The sequence below is a fragment of the Octopus bimaculoides genome, chromosome 1, assembly GCF_046866305.1.
Source record: "Octopus bimaculoides isolate indiv1 chromosome 1, ASM4686630v1, whole genome shotgun sequence".
Taxonomy (NCBI): domain Eukaryota; kingdom Metazoa; phylum Mollusca; class Cephalopoda; order Octopoda; family Octopodidae; genus Octopus; species Octopus bimaculoides.
Genome location: NC_142928.1, coordinates 87,192,765 through 87,216,757, shown reverse-complemented (window position 1 = coordinate 87,216,757; position 23,993 = coordinate 87,192,765). Strand labels below are relative to the sequence as shown.

The 23,993-nt window shown below is 33.5% G+C and overlaps 1 protein-coding gene across 4 annotated transcripts in view; it reads left to right on the top strand.

Moving 5' to 3' along the window:
- Nucleotides 1–23,993, top strand: part of LOC106878230 (ecdysone receptor) — a 129,065-nt gene that overhangs the window by 87,274 nt on the left and 17,798 nt on the right. For all 4 annotated transcript variants that reach the window (XM_014927424.3, XM_014927391.3, XM_014927400.3 and 1 more), the window contains 2 exons: nt 18,207–18,346; nt 23,307–23,564. In XM_014927424.3, the coding sequence (XP_014782910.1) occupies nt 18,274–18,346; nt 23,307–23,564 (331 nt within the window). In that variant the 5' untranslated portion in view covers nt 18,207–18,273. The remainder of the gene's footprint in view (nt 1–18,206; nt 18,347–23,306; nt 23,565–23,993) is intronic.

Here is a 23,993-nt window from a genome sequence, read left to right as displayed (position 1 = left end):
CATTGGGAAAGACATCTAGCTGCAGAAAACATGCTAAAGCTGGCACTGGATTGTGTAGTACTACTTTGTGGCTCACTGGATCCTGCCGAACAATCCATCCCATGCTGGCAGATGATGCAAAGCGAACTTTTTAACCACACTACCAAGCCTGCACTTTATATAAACACACACACACATATTATCATCATCATCATCATCATTTACTGTCTGTTTTCCATGCCGGCATAGGTTGGACAGTTTGACAGGAGCTGGAGACCTGCAACAAGCTCCAATTGTCTGTTTTGGCATGGTTTCTGTGGCTGGCTGCTCTTCCTAGAACCAACCACTTTACATAGTGTATTGGGCACTGTTTATGTGGCACTGCCATGGTGTGTGTGTGTGTGTGTATATATACACACACACACACACACACACACACACACACACACACACACACACACATATGCATATATATAATTAATATTTAGCAGAAGCAACAGAGTAACTCAAAGACTGAGAGTTTCATGTATTAGCACTTGTCAAACTAGTTACAAATCAGGGGGTCATTCTGTTACTTCTGCTTAATATGAATAAATATGTGTGTATATATATATATATATATATATATATATATATATATATTTATATATACATATATACTCATGTTTGAGTTCTAATTTCCTGTTTGCCTTTCCAAACCTATGCATACATACATACATACATACATACATACATACATACAATGAGAGAGAGAGACACACACACATACATTTTATTAAAACAGTGATTCTCTAAACTAAAGCAACATACTTTTTGTTGGTCTCACTTTTGTACTAAATCATATTCACAATCAGTATTAATATTTTGAGTATTTTGTTCTCAGTTGTGCCATATTCTCATGAGTAGTTAATCCCAGGATATATTCACATACTTGTGCACATGTTTATGATTATATACATATATATATACACACAAATAGACACAGGCATACACACACACACACATACACATATATCAATTTCATTTTGTGCAATTAAAGTCAACTTCTTCAGTATTGAGAACCAGAGAAACTTTATATTTCAAGTTAGTGTTTACACTGTTAGTTTAACTTCTTTCCTTTCCAAGTAGTTGAATTGACAGGTAATTTGGGATGAAACGAATAGCTACACATATATATATGACTCTGCATTTAGAAGGATAATGCAAATGCTCATATATTTTTGTGTACAGAAAGTAGTCTGATTATCCTGTAAGATTATAGATATCATTACATAAAACAAATGAAAAAAGACACCAGTAAAAGTCTGTTTTATTTTGTTAACACATTTCAGAAACTATACATTTGTCTTTGTTTAAATTCGAGTAAAATCTTTTTGTGAATGTACACTTCGCTAACACAAAATTTGCTTATATTGAGTTTTTAATAGTAATTTTAGTTCACTATTTTTTTCTTGGTTTTTCTTTTAATTCAATAATTAAGGTGAGAAGAAATGTTTATTAATTCTTTATTTTAGAACATTTAACTTTTTAGCATTCAGATTACTCTGTCAAATATAATACTTGTTTATTCATGTTGTTTTGAATTAATCAAGCATTATCTCATAGCTTTGATATTTTGATGATGTTATTGATTATTTTTAGAATGACATTATAGGGTAGGTGTGAGAGGCCAGATCTGGCCAGTTTGAACATAAAACAAGTAGAATATTTCAGCCAGATATGGCCTGTTTAAATGCTAAAGGGTTAAATATAATCCCAAATGTTTCTTTAAAATAACATTCATAATCATAACTGTATTCATAATCATAATCATAATCAATCACTGTGATGTTATACCTCTTTGTAATAGTATTTATGGTTTAGTTTGCAATTGTTAAGAACAAAAACTAATAAACATTACTTGCATTCAATAGAACTGTGTTGCTTTATCAATGGCATTGTTTTATACTTTGATGAATATTATTACAAAACCTTACACATACACACACACACACACACACATATACACAAATCATATTCATCTGAGTATGTTTTATCGCTTCATGAAAAGAGTGTTTATATCAAGGCCTTGTATTCTGGCAGTCCTAGTCAAGTCCTGCATGTTCACCAAAGATAATAAATTAATTGTAAATATTCAACTTGTTCAATAAATACCATTGTTGAACATGATGGGAAATTAACTTTTCTATCCCCTGTTATGAAATATTATGACAGTTGTTCTGAGATGTCGCCATGAAGTCCACAGCTATTTATCAAGGAGTGGTGTATGGTGACATAATAGGAAGAAATCAAAACTGAGAGACAATGGATGAGCAACAATTCCATCAGTGTACACTTGTTCATTTTCATGGTGGGCAGTTGTATATCTTTTATTTGTTTCAGTCATTAGTCTGTGGTCATAGTGGGGGCATTGCTTTGAAGGGTTTTAATCAAACAAATCAACCCCCAGTACTTATTTTTTGCTGAATCACTAAGTTATGAGGATGTAAACATACCAACATCAGTAGTTAAGTGGTGATGGTGGTGAGAAACAAACACATACACACATACGCATGCGCATATATATATATATATATATATATATACACACACACACACACAATGGGCTTCTTTTCAGTTTCCACTCATGAGACTTTGGTCAACCCAGGGCTATAGTAGAAGACACTTGCCCAAGGTGTCACACAATGGAACTGAACCTGGAACCATGTGGTTGGGAAGCAAACTTCTTACCACACAATCACACACCTAAATTCTTGGAAACTAATTAAGTAAAACTATTGTCTTCATAATAATTGTGTTCTTGCAATATCATAATATAATGTGGTCATAATTTGTTTTCAAATCTAATATGCTATGTACTCAGAAACAAAGACTAAATCAGGAGTAATATTTGGGGCTGTTGATGTGGTCAACTGGAACAATTTAACATGGAAAGCTGTATTGATATGCTCACCCAGTTGCATCATTTTATTGTGTTCTTGGGCATTATATGTGCTAAAATTTATTAATATTGATCTGAACCACTATTCTTCCATGCACTTTTCCCTGTAGCCATTGTTGCTTAGTTTGAGCCACCTTTTCCATTCAACATGTCTCTTAGCCAACAAAATATTTTGGGACCTTCCATCTTCATACTATGTGCAAGATCCAACTCAACATCCTCATTTAAATATGATTCTCAAAGAAATTATTAAATCCTCTCACACTGTAACATTTTTTATGAACCCTCCACCCTATCCCCCTCACAAACACACACGCACACGCACACACACACACACACACACACACACACTATACACGACCCAAAACAAACAGACAAAAACCCATACAGATAAAAACCAATGTGTGTGCACATTCTTCTGGAGATGGTTTGAGAAGTTGTGTAGGTTCATCATCATCATTTAGCATCTGCTTTCCATGATGGCATGGGTTACATGGTTTGACTGAGGACTGTAAGCCAGAGAGCTGCACCAGGCTCCAGTCTGTTTTGGCTTAGTTTCTATGGCTGGATACCCTTCCTAAAGCCAACCACTCCATAGAGTGTACTGAGTGCCTTTTAAATGTTATCAGCCCAGGTGTCATAAACGCATCACCAGCACTGGCCACAGCAGATGTCTCTTTTATCATTATCATTTCATTCTCTATCTGAAAGGTTTGGTGCTAAATGTTTTTTTGGCAAAAAATGCACTCAGTAGCTGTTGCCATGTGTACCTGTTTTCTTTTGTAATCAATATCTCTTTGCTTGCTGTATTCCACACATTTGATGTGCAGACAATCAAACCATTTGTGGTTGTGGTGGAAGAGGAGTTCATGATGACATTTAGTATACACAATTTGGATTTGGTGTCCAAAAGAACACAAGAACTGAACATAAACTGGGGAGAGAACAACCTGTAGATCGCTGATCAACTTATCTCAAAATCGATTTCAAAGTGAGCATGTTCAGCTTTCCATTCCTAGATGTCAACTATGCAAGTATTATTACATCCTAAACTAAATATAAGAAAATCAAAAGGTTTTGGGATTTTATACAATGAATGAAAACAAGACTGGAGTGTAACAAGTGAGTCAACTGGAGGAAATAAGAGCATGAGGTTTATTCTTGAGGACAAATTTAAGAAAGTTGTTTATCAAGTAATTTTCTTGACTTTTAGCAAGCAATTAATTTACCATCATTGTTTTTATTTTTTTTAATCTTTTAGCTTTCTCTGTTCTATGTTTTTGTTGTTGTTTTGCCTAAATTTGGGAGTGCTGGTGGCTTTCCCTGCCTCCATGATTCATATGCCCATGTACATATTGGGTTGGTGCATAACTATTACAGCTTTTTTTCAACAAATTTTATTCAACAAAAACAATAGCAATATTTAACAAAAACATCTTTAAATGACAGTCTTACCATCTGCCAAGCAAATGGGAAGCAGTAATTGAAGTAGATGGTGAATATACTCTGGGATAATCATTTAAAGATGTTTTTGTTATTGTTTTTGTTGAATAAAATTTGTTGAAAAAGCTGCAATGATTATGCATCAACCCAATACATAGAAAAGAATTATGTTGCATATCTAATTCTACATGTAGCTACTATGATGCTGATGTATTTGGTGTATTAAGGAAAAAGATATGCTAAAATGATTTCTTGATGTCTTTTGCATGATGCATGAAACCTAAGATTTGTGGGGAGTGGAATGAAAGTTGTGACATTCATCAGCAACTTAAGTTATGTGGAACAGTCCTAAATAGCTATGTACTGTGTTGAGTGGAATGTGGTATTACAAGACAAATACCCATTTGAATGTTTTGTTTTTGTTTTTCTGTGTGGCTGTGTACTTAGTGAAGTAATGAGAAGTTCTTAAAAGCATTAATGAGCAGTTTATCTTGAAACTAATTGTTTGATATAAAAAAAAATGTTTTTTTACTAAATTGAATGGTTGTTTTTAGGTCATAAAGAACCATGTCATTCATTTATTATTTGTGAGATACAGCTAGCTTACTGCTTCATAGCCCATATTAGTAATGTGTAATATTCATGGCAAATACACTTGTTCACACAGATAAGTATCAAGGGTGATAGATTTAAATGATGAGTAGTGGAAGTTCTATACATTGAGCAATAGTTTTATGGGATTACCTGAAAGTTTTGATCTAAAATCTCTTTCATCAAAAGTTCAGTATTATAACTAAGTTTAGAGGTGTCTCTCAACTGCTCTATACCTTGAAAACTGAGATAAATAAACTCTAACACCATTGAGGTTTGAAGGAGGAATGAGGTTATTAGTGCTAATATTTGTAATCTAGTATTGAGTAAGGTGATACAATTGAGAATGCCTTTGTGTTTGATTGCTTCATACAAAAGCATTAAATAAAAAGGAAATAAAACTATTAAACAAATTAATTTAATATACAAGCCTGCATATAGATCATCTATTAATCCTCATGAGCCTATTATAATGTAAATGTTTATTTTGACAAAGAGGAGAACAGGAAGAATGCAATTATGTAATGCTATTTACATACTACAGGGAGTAAACCATATCACTATGATCCTTGTCTGAACAATTATATTGCAGAAAGAAATCATTGGTGTAACACTGAAGAGAGATAAAAGCTGGTAAGGTGAGGAGTGGATATTGATTAGAACTAAAACAGTTTTTTTTTTCCACTTGTTTCATTATTATTACTTAAGAACTGAGTATCAGTTACACTCAGATGCACTTGCATCATCTCTCATCACTTTTAGTGTATTTCACTCATCAGACACTGTACTGAACATTTCACTCAATCCTTCTTTCGAAGAACGACATCCTTTTAGGATACCCTCCCTACCCTTATCCACATACCCCCAATATCAATCTGGGAATGTTGAAAAAAGAAAAAACAAAAAACTCAACTCTATCAACCTTACCAAGCTATTCTTATTCATTAATCTTTTCTACTCTAGGCACACGGCCCAAAATTTTTGGGGAGGGGGTCAGTCAATTAGATCTACCCCAGTGTGCAACTGGTACTTAATTTATCAACCCCAAAAGGATGAAAGGCAAAGTTGAACTCTGAACATAAAAACAGACGAAATGCCACTAAGCATTTCGCCCAGCGTGCTAACATCTCTGCCAGCTCACTGCCTTCTTATTCATTAATCTTGAATGACCTGCAAGGGTATTGTCCCACTTTATAAAACTAACATCAAAAAAAAAAATTAATAATTTTCGATTATAAATTCATTGATATGCAAATGAATGTGAAAATAAATATAAAACTTGTATTTACAGTAGCTAGTCTGGAGGTAAAGGAAACTAAGTCATTTGACAGATGGTTGGACTGATTATTTAATAGTATACGTAACCTTTCTATTCTTAGTAGTAGCATTTTTTTTTATTTATTTTCACTGTTCCATATAAACGTTCCTTCTTTTCCACTTGCATGAAGATCAATATTGATCTGAATTCCAACTGCTTAAATTCATTCCCCTATTTCTCTTTCTTTCTCTCTCTTTTTTATTATTTTCATTTTTCCTTCTTATGTATATTTCTATTTTTCTGTCATTCTCAGTTTCTGTCTTCTTCTGTTTCTCAACAAGACTGAAGAAAGCAGTTTTTGGTTTCTAGTGCTTTCCATACTTTCATCATCCTGCTCTATTAAATGACAAGCACGTGTTTCACTCACACATGCTGTATTTCATTCACATCATACATAAATTAGAAAGCATTTATTTTTTTTTTTTTTAACGATATCTGATAAATAATAAGGTGAAATGATAATTATAAAGATATCGATGATTGTAATAAGAAGATGGAAGAGAAAGATAATAATAATAATAATAGTGGTGGTGGTAGTATTTGATGATAACAAGTGTGGTGATGGTGGTACCTTTGGTATGGTAGTGTTGACTTTTATTTTAAACTGTTTTTTTTTTTTACTTTGAACATAATTACAAATAACAATTTTACTGATTTACACTTAGTGCATTAGTTATTACAGTTTTCATAATGTATGCCTCATAGTTATTATTATTGTTGTTGCTGTTATTATTATTATTATTATTATTATTATTATTATTATTATTGGTACATAAAAGACAACTGAAACAATAAGCAAAATACTTCATTGTCTCTTATTCAGTTCAGTCAATTTTGCTTCCCATTATTCTAATCAATAAAATAAATAGTGGCTGTTGATTGAATTAACAGTAAAATTGGCATTGTGCCTAGTTGAAAGGAACCAACATATTTTGACATAAACATATCCATGTTTTTGTATAGCCCAAGGTCAGCTCTTATCATCAAAAGCTTTCCAGCCATGATGTTCGTATCTTTTTATGCATAACCAAGACTGTATCGATCAATGTAACCTTTCTTTTTTACAAGATGATAGGGTGTGATTTGTGGAAAATTTAGCTGCTATATCTAGCAGTTTGAATAGCTGCATAGCGGTATCCTCCTTAGCTTGAACAATTCCTATATTGTATGTATCAATGAATGTACAAAAACTATATATATATATCATCATCATCATCATCATCGTTTAACGTCCGCTTTCCATGCTAGCATGGGTTGGACAATTTGACTGAGGACTGGTGAAACCGGATGGCAACACCAGGCTCCAGTCTAATTTGGCAGAGTTTCTACAGCTGGATGCCCTTCCTAACGCCAACCACTCAGAGAGTGTAGTGTGTGCTTTTACGTGTCACCCGCACGAAAACGGCCACGCTCGAAATATATATATATATATATATTTGGTAGCACAATTAACAAAGCTATTTCACCGATTTACCTTACCAAATGCCATTGTAATATGTATATTATATATTTTTGTGTATATGTGTATATACAAACATACACACTTGTAGGCATATGTGTGTATGTATGTGAATGTCTCATTAGGATGAACATGACACTCTCAATAATCAGGCAATAACTAGCTGAAACTAACCAACCTGTTGTTAAGTTTGGCTTGCAGAGAGAATTCAGTGGGTTTAGCCACTGAGTCCATTTATACAGTAAGGCTGAATGTATGTTTATTAAATATACATATATATATATATGTGAACCTAGTCAATGTCTCTGTACTTTTATCTAATTGAGCTTGCTCAGATTTACCTGACTCAGTTATACTGACCATCATGATCATACACAGTGTTTGATAGGTTAGCATGAGCTATATCTCATATCTAGTTTTTGCTGGACAGTTAACCCAATTATGTTCATGTTGACATGTTCATAAGTGTGTATCCTTAATGAGTTCTAGCATAACTCCTCAGCAATGTCTTGCAAAGTCATCTCTCTCTCTCATTCATGGCATCTGTAGTTGTAAGAAGATTGCTTTCAAGGTTTGGCACAAGGCCAGCAATTTCAAGGGAGGGACAGGTCAATTAAGTGAACCCCAATTCTCGGCTGATACTTATTATATTGACTCCAAAAGAATGAAAGGCAAAGTCAACCTTGGCAGAATTTGAACTCAGAATGTAAAACCGGATGAAATGCTGCTAAGCTTTTTGCCCAGTGTGCTGACAATTCTGCCAGCTTGCCACCTTAGTGACTATAAGAAGATTGCCATACAGTTTTTGATTGGTTGGAGATATTCAAAATGGCCTGTAACATGAGAGTGTGAGTGCTATCAAACCTAGTTTCCAGATGTTTGGTGAGCATCCAGTTAGTAGGCCTATACAATAGCACTGATGTCACAGTAACACAGCTGTGGAGGCATGTGGCTTAGTGGTTAGAGTCTTGGACTCATGATTGTAAGATTGTGGTTTTATTTCCTGGACCAAGCAATGCATTGTGTTCTTAAGCAAAACACTTCATTTCACATTGCTCCTGTCCACTCAGCTGGCATAAATGAGTAATCCTGCATCCTGTCCAGGTGGGGAATTTATAAACCATGGAAACCTGGAAACTGGCCCTTATGAGTCAGCATGACTCTAAAAGGTAACTAATTTTACATTAACACAGCAGTGACTTCTTTTAAGATCATCTGATGCTGATGAAATTCCAAATAGATTACACTAAGGCCATCAAGAACAATAAATTTTTATATATTTTCTTTCAATGTTGACCAGTCTAGGACAGAGGAGTTGCAGTTTTTTGTTCATTTTGGCTATTTCATGGCAATATGTTTCTGCAGTAATGGTTTTTGGGGGTTTTAAGAAGTTATAGTGGATGAGTACAGCACCAAACAGTCACCATAACCTTTTTGAAGAGCTCAGAGATGAGGAAGGTTTTCGGTGCTTCATTTTGGTCCAACCACTGCGAAGAACGTTTTTTATTATTGTACAGAATCCACTTTTCATCACAAGTTACAATACAGTCAAGAAATGGATCAGTCTGGTTACAGAGAAGAAGCGATGAGCAAATTTCATATCTGCACATTTTCTGATTTTCATTCAAATTGTGTGGTACCCATTTGTTGAGCTTCTTTGATTTTCTGATCGCATCCAGCTGTAGAAACTTTGCCAGATCAGATTGAAGCCTGGTGCAGCCTTCTGGCTTACCAGCCCTCAGTCAAACTGTCCAACCCATGCCAGCATGATGATGATGATGCAGGCATGGCTAACTTGAAGTTCTTTTGCTAGTTCTTGAGTGGTTTTATGTGGATCTTTCTCAATGACAGTCTTTAATTGACCATCGTCGATGACAGATAGGTATCTACTATGCTTACAATCTTCAAGGCTCAAGTCTCCATTGCGAAATCATTTAAACCATTTTTGAGCTGACCATTCACTAGTCATTTCCTCACCAAATGTTTCAATGATATTGTGGAGTAGTTTCAGCTGCTTTACATCCTTTTTGAAGTTGAATAGCAAAATTGCTCGAATATTGCACTTTGACAGTTCCATTTCAGATGTTTGTAACAACGGTGAAAAAAATATCAATGTTAATTTATCAATGCATTTGGGCAGGTCTATGTCTGTATTATCAGACAATTGCAAATTCTTCATGGTTCAAAACGTTGCTTACTTTTTACTCAACCTGATGTATATATAGTAAAATAAGGATCGAATCCTAAACCCCAACCCTATGCCTAATTGGTTTGTATGCATTTATTTTTCTTCACCCTTACATCCGCTTTCTTTATTTTTTCTTTATCCTTAATTTATATTAGGCCCTCTCCTTGCTACCCACTACTCTAAGCCTACTATAATGAAATATTGCCTTCATCCCACTCCAGCCTACCTGAGAACCAGTCTAGAGACTCCTATCTCACCTGGATCACTGATCTTAAATATCATATTACTCCCTTTCACAAACTATATTCTTAACTTCAACGGCCAACTTTGTTGATCATTCTCCCATTCCATAGTTGGGCTCGATAGACTTCAGTCACATCGCTGTTGTATTCTTGGGATATTCTTTTGTTTGTAAAACTATGTTTCATCTAATGATTATGGTTTTTTTGTAATGGCGTAATGTTCTCATTCTTCTATTTAAAAGATCTGTAAGAAACAGATTTATATATATCTATGTATAAAAGTGAGTTTGTAGGAATATATTATCCAGGTGGATACCCTGTTAGCTTTGTTTGGTTCCAGATGCTAGCTAACCACAACGATCAGTATCCAATGCCAGTGCTTACAATAAATTGTTAGTCACTAGTAAATTCTCCCATTGGGTAATTCCATGTGTCCTACTCTGGACTGTAAAAGTTCCTTACAGTGTATAATAATATTAATGATAATAATAATAAGGAATATGGAGACTTGTACATCTATTATTTATATTTTTACAGTTATATACAGCATATGTATATATGTATGTGTGTGTGTGTATTTACAGGGTGTAGTGAATGAATTGTCGTCTAAATTAAGTGAAAATGAAAATAATACTGACATTTCATTTTAACAGATATATTTACCAAAATTACATAAAAATATCTTGAAATACTAAAGAGTAAATTTATTCAATAAAATCACCATTGGCTTCAGCCACAGCCTCCAGGCTTCAGAATCTCCTACAACTCTTCTGGACGGTCTCCTTGTTTAAGTTGGTGAATGCTGCCATAATCCTTGCCTTCAGTTCATCTTTGGTGTTACAAGGAGTTTTGTTGGTCTCTCACTCAACTGCATCTCACACATAATAATCAAGGGGGTTGCAGTCTGGGGAGTTAGGTAGCCAGATGTTAGGAATGATGTGGTTGCAGAAATTGTCTGACAGCTATGACTGGGTTCTCCTACTTGTGTGGTATGGTACAGAGTCCTGTTGCCAGACATAGTCTTCCAGCAGCCACCCTCTTGACCCAGGGCAGCACTACCTCCTCCAGGCACTTGATGGAGACCTCCGTACTGAGTTTGAGGCCATGTGGGAAGATGAATGCAGGCCTAATGTTGCCATCACTAGTGATTCACTCCAAACACCATGATGTTGACTGGATGTTTGATTTTTATTACTCTTGGTACATGTTTTGAGGACACAGCAAGCCATTGGTTGTTCTGTGTGTTCACACTCTGATCCTGACAAATTTTTCTCATCTGAGAAAAACCAAAGCATGTTCAGTTGGATGAGATGTTTGAATTTGTTCAAAAGCTTCATAGTGCAGTCTTTCCCCTTGTCCTTAATAGTTTGGGATAAAAATTGGCCCTTTCTCATCTTGTATGAGGAATACTGAATGCCTTCATGCACTACCTGCCTGATAAGAAACTCAGACACTCCCATGTTGCTGGCAAAGGACCTAATTGACTTGGAGAGATCGTTATCAATCATGGCCTGGATCTTTGGAGATATGCTGTGCTTGAGAAGACCCAGCAAACCAAATATGATTGTTGCCATGGCCAATGCCAGTGTCGCATAACCAGCCCGTTTAAAAATGCCCTTCAATTATTGAGCAATATGCTGTGCTTGAGAAGACCTGTTGAGTCAAGTGAAATCATTGCCGTGGCCGGTGCCAGTGCCACCTGACTGGCACCCGTGCTAGTGGCACATAAAAAACACCATTCAAGCATGGTCAACACCAGTGCCACCTGACTGGCTCCTGTACCAGTGGCACGTAAAAAGCACCATTCAAGTGTGGTCGAATGCCAGTGCTGCCTGACTGGCTTCTGTGCCAGTGGCACTTAAAAAACACCACGACACTTTCCGAGTGGTTGGCATTAGGAAGGGCATCCAGGTGTAGAAACCTTGCCAGAACAGATTGGAACCTGGTGCAGCCTCTTGGCTTGCTAGTCCTCAGTCAAACCATCCAACCCATGCCAGCATGGAAAGTGGACGTTAAACAATGATGATGATGATGATATATATATATGTATGTGTGTGTGTATCTCCAGTAGAGTGTAACAGACTTAACCCTCTTGGTACCAACCCACCCAAGACTGTCCCTGATTCTTTGATATAAACTTTCTATATAAAGGGATCTAAAATTTCACATTAAAATTCCATGTTAATTTATGTTCCAATTAGTAATGACCAAGGTATTTTAGTAAATTCTTTATTGTTTCCAAAATTTATTGAAATAAAGAGGGTGTAGTTCAACAGAAATATGGGAACGAATGGGTTTATATAATGAACTGAGGTCATCTATGCAATTAATTAGACAGAATCTCCTTGTATGAATGTTTAAAATCTAAAAACAATCAGCAAATTAGACAACAAATAAAATTAATTGATTGGAAGTTTTGGAAACTATATTAAAAAAAAGATGCAGATTTAGTTTTGAAACCAACTGGGAAAGGCTGTGGATATGTTATGGCTTTATTAAACTTCCTTAGTGTTTTATTAAAACAATACTATGTGATTCAAGATAGATTTTGTTGCTATTTCTAGCAGGTCACCTAACTGTACTAGAAATTTTAGTAAATAAATATGTAGCAACTTACTGTAATCAAAAAGTTAAAGTTTTTGATATTTGAAAGAACTGGATTGAGTGAGACTGATTTTGCAGTGGAATTCTGGATGTTTAGTTTTTCTGATACCACAATTCTGTTGAAATAAACTGGTTTCAATTGATTATGAAAATTATAAAGAATTTAATAAAATAAATTTGCTCTTATTAACCTGGTGTTTTGAAAATGAATGAACATGGAATTTAGATGAAAGATTTAAATTTAAATCACTTTGAAGTTTGTATCATAGAACCAGGACCAGTCTCATGCAAGTCAGTATAAAAATGATTTTAAATGATTGGGACATTTAAGTATGAAAAAAACTTGATAATTAGCATGTTGTAAGCTTTTATTACTGCCCTTTCTTATCTGTCATATTTATCATTATATACTTAGGATTTTATGGAATATTCATGTTAGTTTTCAGTACTAATGTAAAAATGGTAACTCAAAAGGATTGCTTACAAATGATAAGAGTATTTATAGTAGAATCAGTTGTAGCTGCTACATTAATAGCTGCTAGAGTATCTGTAGCAACTGAGGCTGCAAAAGAAGCAATATCTATTAAGTTTTATTATAAAGCTAATGAAAAATGCTTCATGCCTGGAATCAATAACAATTACACAATTCTGACAAAAATCTCTTTTAACTTTCAATAAAGAAAATGTTTCTAATACAGATGTTTATAGATATTAGAAGCTAATATTATATAACAAAATATTTTTGTTGCACATGGAAGTTAGTGAAATTATATATATATATATATATATATATGAAATTGCAGCTGCTATTATTTTTTTATATATATATAATTTTACAGATATTTGCTTTTTGTGTTTTTATTATACTTCTATGTCCAACTTCATGATATAGAAAGAAAAATGAATTGTCTGTAGGAATCAATAAAGTTGACTGAACATGAATCTGATGCAGTGCCACTAATATACCAATTGTTTCATCCATATATATTATGTGTACGCCTTTCATTTATATCTATTCATATATAGACAAATATATTTCTATAGATACATATCTATTCATTGGATATATTTAGCACTGTATGCTTACTAAAATCTCCCAGCAGTTATTATGGATTAACTGTACATTAAGTGTTGTATTTTACAAAATAAATTACTACAATCCATTATTTATTCTACTTAGGTTTGCTTTCAATGTAAATCATTGTATTTGTGAATAAAATAGTTTAGTATTATTACATTCATTGACAAACTGATATTTAAAAAAAATAGGATGAGTAGTTTAGCTTAGCCAATAATTTAATGAGGAATTTATTATTCAAATGTGTTATTTATACTCTTGAAAATCTGAATAAGTTACAAACCTTTTGTGACCTCCTGAATTTGTACAGATTGTCTTTGATGAAATGAAAGCAAAAACTGAAGATGAAAAGAGAGAAGAAACTAGTTGATAGTACTTTTCCTCACCATGGACACTATGCAGGTGTTTTACATGAAAATCAATTAAAGGATAGTTGAATGGTTCACTAAGACTTCTCTTGGTATGGTAGTATAGTATAGTGTTGAATGAATGATGTTTTGTAAATGTTTAATGCTGGTTGTAATATTTAATATTAATAAATGAGTAAATTCTTTCTTTAAATATTTGTTTTGGTAGTAATAATTATTTTTTACTGTCATAATAATTTTTGTTACACTTTATTTCAAGTGGTTCAGTTTTCTGTTTCATTAATTTAAGAACTTTAATTGAAAATTAAAACCTTAATTAGAATAAACAATAACACAAACTACCAAAATCCATTTAGTTTGGCATTCAAACATTTTTGCTGCTCCACTGCTTTAAAATCACAATAAGATTCATCACTGAATATTCACTTTTATAGAAAAATTTGATTTCAAAAAATAAATGAGAATTTCTTTACATTTCAAATATTCTTAATTAACTTTAATTTTCCAACCATTATAACAGATTTTTGTTGTTATCTATGCATGCAGCCACAATTTCTTAGACCTACCAAGATTGTGTATCCAATAAGCTTTAAAAATGTGAAATAAAATAGCCACAAAACAAGCCAGTTAAGTAGAATATGCTTTGCTGAGAACCTTTCTTTTTTTTTTTGTTTAGTTTTTTATTTTACTTTTATTTATTTAGGCACAGGCATGGCTATGTGGTAAGAAGCTTGTGTGTGTGTGTGTGTGTGTGTGGCCATGCTGGAGCACCACCTTGAAGGGTTTTTGTTAAACAAATCAACCCCAGGCATTATTTCTTAAGCCTAGTACTTATTCTATCAGTTCCTTTTGCTGAACCATTAAGTTACAGGGGCATAAACACACCAACATCACACACTCACACACACATCTTATTAACTAGAAAGATTAGTATTTTATTTCATAGGAAATTGTATTTTGTTTATGAAAAATGGTTTCCATTATTTGCAATACATTTCAAAATTTTTTTCGAAACTTTATAAATTTTTATTTTTATATATAATTTTGCTTCCCTGTCATGTGGTTTCAGGTTCAGTCTCACTGTAAGGCACCTTGGGCTACTGTCTTCCATAGTCCCAGGCTTACCATAGTCCCAGGCTTACCAAAGCTGTGTGAATAGTTTGGTAGGCTGAAACTAAAAGAAGCCCATTGTATACATACATACGTGTGTGTGCATGTGTTTGTGTGTGTGTGTGTGTGTGTGTGTGTTTGCACCTCCTTGTCTTGACATTGTGTGATAGTTGAAATTGTGTATCACCATCATACAATCAGTGTCATTTGTTTTCAATCATGTTCTGATCATGGGAAACTATTACCTTACTTGGGAACAATTGAAGGTTGGTAACAGGAAGGTAACAGGAAGAAAATCTGCCTCAATGAATTCTGTCTGACACATGGAAAAGTGGATGTTAAAATGATGGTGGAGGTGGCGACGATGATGATGAATAGTTCGACATTAGCTGAATGTTTATTCTTTTACATCTTAGGCTTTTGATATAATATTGTCTATTTTCCAAAATAATTTCAATTATAAAGATTTCAGCAAATATACATTTAAAAGGAAATAGGTTATTCTTTAAAAATGCTTAATATGAGATTTAATTTCACATTTGCAAAATGCTTGGCTGTATTTTGTCTGTCTTCATATTCTGAGTTCAAATTCCACCAATGTTAACTTTGCATTTCATCCTTTCAGTTAAACACTAGGATCGATTTAATTGACTTAGGTCCTCTCCACAAACCTGCTGGCTTTGTGCCAAAATTTTAATCCAGTAAGGGATTTAATTTCACTGCCAGAAATTTGTTTTGCCACTATACACCCCTTCTCCCATGTTTGCATGGACCATATGTCTTATTTGGTATTGACAATGAGTTTCAAATCCACTGCTGTTATTAGACATAAGTATCAGATCTTTTGGAAACTTACAAATATAAATTATATATGCCTGCTAAAATCTCAAAAAGTTTTTAGGAGCTGGTGCTTGCTCCCTCCAGTTTTATGGTGTCATGTGAGCAAAAGACAACTTTCACCCCAGGATAAGATACCAGTCAATAAACTGGCTAATATTCCCAGGTGATCTGCTGCTTATTTTTGACAAATATGTGAGCTAAAGTAAAAATAGAATAAACAGCTCCACCCAAACATTTAACAAAGTACTTGTAGTTCATGTGAACTCTTAGCATTCCAGCTGGTAGGTAGTCCAATAGCTTATTCAGTCATCTCACTTCTACATTGTTCTTTCTGATTGACCCAGCATGTAATTCATGAGTAGATTTATCTGAACTGCTTAAAACATTAAGCTAGACCTAAACATCAGCCATAATGTTGAAATAGTGATGGAACCTCTACATGATTGCTTAGCTTGCTAGAAATGGCATCTAAATCTTTTTCAAATCTCATAGTGTACCATAGATGATGTAGTCCTATATGCACTATGTTGGGAAAAAATGGTGTGTTCATGGATGATATGTCTTTGATCATAGGATTGTTCAGTCATTGCTAAGTAACAATTACTAGATGTTATGAACCCTGTGGAGTTATTGGAGACAGTTTTACAATTGTATGCAATTTATATTGTATTTTTTAATCTTTATCAAATGTCTCAATTGGATTATTGCAATCTTATACATTTTTTGTCATACCCATTCTTGATACCAAGTAATAATAATAATACTACTACTACTAATAATAATAATAATAATAAGAAGAAGAAGAAGAAGAAGAAGAAGAAGAAGAAGAATGATAGATTCTCAATGTAGATTATGCAAATCAAAAGAGGAAAGCGTTACTCATATAGTAAGCGAATGTAGCATGCTGGCACAGAAAGAATACAAGAAAAGACATGACAATCTAGGGAGAGTAGTCCACTATGTGGAAAGCTAGGATTTAAATATACTGATAAATCATATGAACATGAACCTAGTAAAGTACTAGAAAGTAAGAAATACAAGATGTTGTGGAACTTTAACATTCAGATTGACAGAGTAATAGAAGGTAGAATGCCTGATTTGGTAGTAGTAGATAAAGAGAATAGAAAGTGCCAGATAATTGACTTTACAGTCTCAAATGATGAAAAAATTAATATGAGAAGTATAGAAAAAATAACAAAGTACCAGGACCTAGCTATTGAATTACAGAGACTATGGAAAGTGTGAGTAAAATGTATCCCAGTAGCTATAGGTGCAGCTCCAGAAAGCTGTACTAAACTGGAGCAGTTTAGTACAGCTCCAGAAAAGTGTTAGGGACAGCTAGGATACTTAGGAGGGTTCTTGGCATCCAAAGTTACTTCTTGTAACCCAATAGCAGGGTTCTTGGCATCTAAGGCTATTTGTTGTAACCCAGTGTTAGGATTCTTTTCTTTTCCAACAGTCTAATCTGTTGAGTGTATATGAAAATAATAATAATAAGAAGAAGAAGAAGAAGTAAATATAAGGGTCTTTAAATAGAAGTCTCAAAAATGTGGCATCTAAGAACAGCAACTGTACTTGTGATCATCAGAGATTTAGGGTCAGTACCAAAAGGCACTCTTAAAAACTATAGCCAAATACTAAGAAAACCCAAGGGATCAGAACTACAAAAAATTCTTAGGATGTGAACAGTAGTTCACATCCTAAGAAAAATATCATCAACCTGAAAATACCTGATTCTCTTAAAACTCTAACAGATTCAACAGAATCTTAGTTCTCAGACTCTGGTCTCCTTCCAGTATAATATATATCACAGCTAATCATAAATAATATTCATAGTAAAACATCCAATTTGCTGTTACTTGAGGTCTCTGAGTAAGACACAGAACAGCTCATGTAAAACAAAGCTACAATAACAAATAATAATAAAAATAATATCATCATCAACATCTGTATTTTAACTACATGCATAAATTTCATGTAAAGTATTTCTATAAAAATAAAGATTCATTCCAATGATTATTTTTATTTTTGCTTTGCTATTGCAGAATTTCAAGTATTCTTCAAATTTTAAATGACTACTAACCAATTGCCTGGTAACATGACCTTCAAGTTATGATGAAGTATTTTAGTTCATGTCCAAAAGAAGATAACAATTTTAAAAAGTCATCAAGTAATATGGGAAAGAGTAAGTAACTTTTTCTTTTAAATATATTAAACCCTTTTATTACCTATTTCTGTTGAAATGCTCTGCTTTTGTTTCAATTTATTCTAAAAATATAAAAAATTTAGTAAGATAACATTGTCTTTATTAACCTGATATTTGGAAAATAATTTAAGATAGGATTTTGATGGAAGATTTGCATTATTGAATCAAAGGTTGTCATAGGTGGGTTGGTATCAAAAGGGTTAGGCTGATGTATGGAATTTTGATGGAAAGTTTTAATTTAATGCCTTTAAAAAAAGAAAGTAGACTGCTCCTTGTTTTGTGAAAAAAGAATGTATTATAGTACAAGGGACAGTCTCGGATGGGCTGGTATCAAAAAGGTTTAAACTTTGAAAAGGTTCTGTAATATTTTTGAATCATGTTAATTTCCTCCATTCTATTCTAAATTGAAAATTAAACCTTTCTAAAGTGCTTGCCTCACCTATTGTTAAGTCGGGAATTTCTAAAGTACTTACCTTGCCTATAGTAGGACAGATTTATAGTACTTGCCTCATCTATTAAGTTGGACAATTTTTTAAAGTACTTGTCTTGTAGAGAACAGTTTTCAAATGCTTAACAATATTTTCTAAAGGGAGTTTGTGTCATTTATAGTTAAGTTTTCAGAATTCTTATTTTGTGATAGAACTTTGACTGGCTGTTGCTTTGTAATAGATGAATTTTTTAACATCATGTAGAGAAAATAATAAAATTTGTGATTGATTTTAGATCTTATAATAAAATTTCATCCAATTTTTAAGTTCATATTGCAAACTCAACCAGAAATCCAGTATATTACTATTCACAGTAGTAGAAGGATTACTTGTTTTTAATTTCTTCTATTAAAAGAAATGGCAAAATTTTCTGTATGATGTAGAGATCAGCGATTCTCAACTATTTTTAATCTATGGACTCCTTTGATTACTATTTAACTCTGGTGGACCTCCATAGCCATTTAATGTTTATCAACTAGTTTTATAGCTACTTCACTCAAAATTCTTACTTTGTTTTTCACACATTAACTTGTGTAGGCTGAACTAATGTAAAATGATAGAGACAGAAACCTAGCTGTTTCTTGCAATAAATATATCTAAAGCAAAATTTTTTCATGGGCATAAAATTCTACTGTGGATCTTCAATTTACTACTTTGCTTGCATGGACCTCCAAAAGTCTTATATGGACCCTGCTTGAGAACCACTGATGTAGATGAACTGAAAAAAGATTTTGTTATTGTTTTAGAAATTAAAAAAAACCTTGTCTTTTTTCTTTCCCTTTAGTTTTCACAACACTCTATTCCCAGTTATAACATTTTGTATTCTTTGTTAAATATATTTATTGATGCTAAGCAATTTGTTCTATCTATATCTTATTTGCAGACTCTCTATGCATGCACTAGTAATCTAACTATATCGTCTTGCAAAAGTGACTTATTTTAATATATGATTTATAAATGTAACATTAATGAACAAATTTGAAGATATGGAAGATTATGGAAGAAATTTAAGACATGCAGTGATATCATTATTGCAATGTTAGTGAAATCCCCATAATTCCCTGTAGTGTTATAAATGACTTCTTATTTAGGTTCTAGGCTACAACTTTATAGATGAGAGAAGAGATTGTATAATGCTTGTTTTTCTCAAAACTCTTAACAGAACAAATGAAAAGAACTGGCTTCAACTGGTGATTAAGATGCCTTATGGACTTTGCTTTTTGAAAGTTAAAATCTTTTTTCATATTGATAGATATAGCTTTCAGTCATGTATGTTGTCCTAGGTATAATTTTACATCCTGGTTTAGTTTTGAAGTTTGTACAGTTGTAGTTATTCACTTTAGACTTGGAGCATTTACATAATGTTTCTATTTTTCTTCTAACACATTTAATAGAATTACTGTTCATAATTGCTACTGTTGCTGAAAAAAAAGAAAATTTTCCTAAGTTTTACAAAATTGATTTGAAATCGTATTTGTCATAGTAGACATTAGACAAAACTTTAGAAAAAGAGTGGCTGACAAACTTTCTTATTAAACTCACTATAAATTATACCTAAGACAACTCACATGAATCAGAAACATCTTTACAGGCTACGCTAGCAAATCTCTTGCTGACAAAAGTCTTTTTTCTCTGTCTAATTAATCAATGTCTTTGAATGAATGAATGAATGAGAGAGAGAGAGAGCAGTTTTGTGAATTGTACTTTAAAATTGCCATTGTTAATTGGCATTTCTAGATTTAGAGATTTCATTTCCAACAGTCAAACAAATATAAAAAAAATCTTGCAGTTGTTAGATTATTACGAATTTAGCTTTATTATTTTTGTCTTTTTAACATCTAATTACAACATTAAAGTGATTCTACTGTGTTGGGAATTGAAGTGAAATTAAACTGGCAAACATGTTAATATAACAATCATTTTTGCTCTTGTAGAATTGGTAGAGCATTAGACAAAATGCTATGCTGATATTTGTTTTAGCTCTTTACATTCTGAGTTCCCATTAAGGCTAACTTTGTCTATGTTAGAAATAATCATTATATTCATCATCACTATTATTATCATTATTATTATTATCATCGTTCTTATTATTATTATCATTATCATTTTCTTTCAATTCTGTTTCCATTTCATGCCAAGTGTCTTCCTGACACCTAGAGTAGAGAAACTCATTGTAGACATTTGGTAGACCATTAAAATAAACACACCAGATTGTTCATTTACCAAGTCATGTGATAGAGAAAAAAGAGAAGAAAGATAGAGAGAAAAAGGAAAAAATAGAAAAAAGCAAACAAAGAAAATAAAGGGGAAAAAAATAAAGAAAATTCACAGTGACAATGCTCTTCTCAGTACATGTGATGTACCAGTCAAGACAATCTTTTGCACTTCCTGCAGGGATGGTAAACCAGGGATCAGTCTTCAATAATTTTCAGTTCCTTTTCTTAATCATTCCAAGCGCTCCTACAATCACTGGTATTGTAACCATCTTGAGACACCGCATCTTTTCGATTTCAATTAGCAAATCTTTATATTTTCTGAGCTTATCAAATTCTTTTATGGTCGTAGGGTATACTCATGTCAATCAATAAACAGACTCTATTGTTTTGATCTTTTGCAGCAATATCTGGTTTATTTGCTTTGACCGTCTGGTCTGTACATACTGGAAAGTCCTTTATTATTATTATTATTATTATTATTATTATTATTATTATTATTATTATTATTATTATTATAATTGCCTTTGCACAGCTTTTAACGTTGGAGATGTACTACAGTGTCAGCTGTTCACTACCAGTGAACTAAAGTAACACCTCTTATTTTTCGAGCACCTTCCGGAGTATTCAAGCAATTCCAAGCAGTGCTGTTTTCTGCAAGTGCTCCACCCTTATTGCAGCCCCTATTTGTTCCACGTACTTCTCAAGATTTTTACTCACTGTTCCCAGGGCTCCGACAATTATTGGTATTACTACCACCCATTTTATTGACCACAACTGCTTAACCTCCCAAGTTAACCTGTCATATCTCTCAAATTTTCTTTCTTCCTTATTGCATACCTTGTTGTCAGTTGGGCATGCTATATCTATGATCCAGCATAGTTTGTTTTCTTTCTCAATTAAGACTATGTCTGGCTTCCTTTTCTCTATCTCATGGTCACACTGAATCATAAAATCCCATAGGATCTTTGCAGTACTATTTTCGATGATGCCTTCAGGTTTGTGGTTGTACCAATTTTTTGCTCTGTCAAGTCCATACTTGTTACAAAGTGTCCAATGGACAAGCCTTGCTATATTGTCGTGGCATCTCTTATATTCCTTCTGGGCTAGTGGTGTACATTGGCTGGTAATATGTCATATAGATTCGCCATTTTGTTCACAGATTCTGCACTTATCACTTTCTGATGTGTTGTCTATTCTGTATTTTATGTAGTTTGTTCTTAAGGCTTGCTCTTAGGCAGCACATATTCGAGCCTCTGTTTCCGGTATTAAATCACTTTTAGTCATCCACAGCCATCTTTTTTCTCTGTGTGTCTCATCTTCAACATCCCTATGGAATTGTCCATGCATTCTTTTCTTTACCCACCTATTTTCAGTTTCATTCGTTTTCAATTTCTTGTATAGTACTTTATCTTTGCAATCTTTCATCCTACACAAGCCTGACCTTCTTACTTCTAATAACAGCGGTTCTGTGGCATTTTTTACATACCATGCTATGTTGTTTTCTTCTACTCTAATGCTGTGTTGCATCCAATAAGTCCTCTCCCCAAGTGCATGCCATCAAAATGACACTGCGGTAAAATATACAAAGCCCAATATACCCATCGTGACTACCCATCTGATAAGGGTGCACCAGGCACATGCATGACAATCATATGTGCATGACATGGTGATCTCATATCAAGATAAACAGTGTGTGACCTTGCAGATGGGGCCCAATTAGAATATTTTTCAGGTCAAGTAGCTCATCTCACTCAAAATGTCCCTGAATAAGGGTTGTTTAAGGATGTTTCCAGAGGTGAATTATCCAAACCCCAAAGAATTCTTTTCAACACATGGCTATGTTTGTGATCAGAGATACACATATTGTCAGCCACTAAGGAACATGCTCAACTGGTTAAGATCAAACAACTGACAAGCAAATCTGTGGTATTGAGTAGAATATTTGCTGTAGCCCATCTTTTATATCAAGACAAAAGAATGTACATGATAACACTTCCAATCAGTTAAAATCAGAAGCCATGAGATCCAGTGCCTGGTACTGCATCAGGGCATTTCTTCTTCTTCTTCTTCTTCTTCTTCTTCTTCTTCTTCTTCTTATTATTATTATTATTATTATTATTATTATTATTATTATTATATTTGAAGTTGGAGTTGTTCAAAATTATAAGATATAAAATTTTTTATATCTGTTTTATAAAATTGATTTTTATTTTCATTTTGTTTTGTTTTCTCTAGTTTTGAAAGCTTGTCCGTCAAAAGAGGCCATAAGCCAAATTAATGGTCCTCTCACAACTGTATCAATGAATATTGCAAGCCAAACAGAGTTTCCAACAGCACAAAATAAATCAGATGAGAAAAAGAATTCCTGGGAGAGTACACCACAAAAACTATCTAACAGAACACAAAAAACAACTGAAGAAGAGCTTTGTAGAATATGTGGAGATCGTGCATCAGGTTATCACTACAATGCTCTCAGTTGTGAAGGATGTAAAGGTATGTAACAGCTTCTATTGCATTTCAGTGTAATATTTTTGTTATGATATGACCATCAAGCTGGGATGAAGTATTTTAGTTCATGTCCAAAAGAAGATGCCAAGCTGAGAGTTGAACATTAACTATAAGACCAACATAGCTGTTGGTCTTATAGTTAATTTTTTGTAATTCTTCTTGTAAAACAATTTAGTTCAGTGGTAGAATGCTCACCTGCTACAAGGGCAGCCAGAGTTCAATTCCCAGCCAATGCAAAATTATTTATTTATAGGCACAAGCAAAGCTGTGTGGTATGAAGTTTACTTCTCAACCACGTAGTTCCAGGTTTTGTCTTACTGTGTGGCATCTTGAGCAAGTATCTTTTACGATAGCCCCAGGCTGACCAAAGCCTTGTTAGTGGGTTTGGTAAACAGAAACTGAAAAAGCCTATAG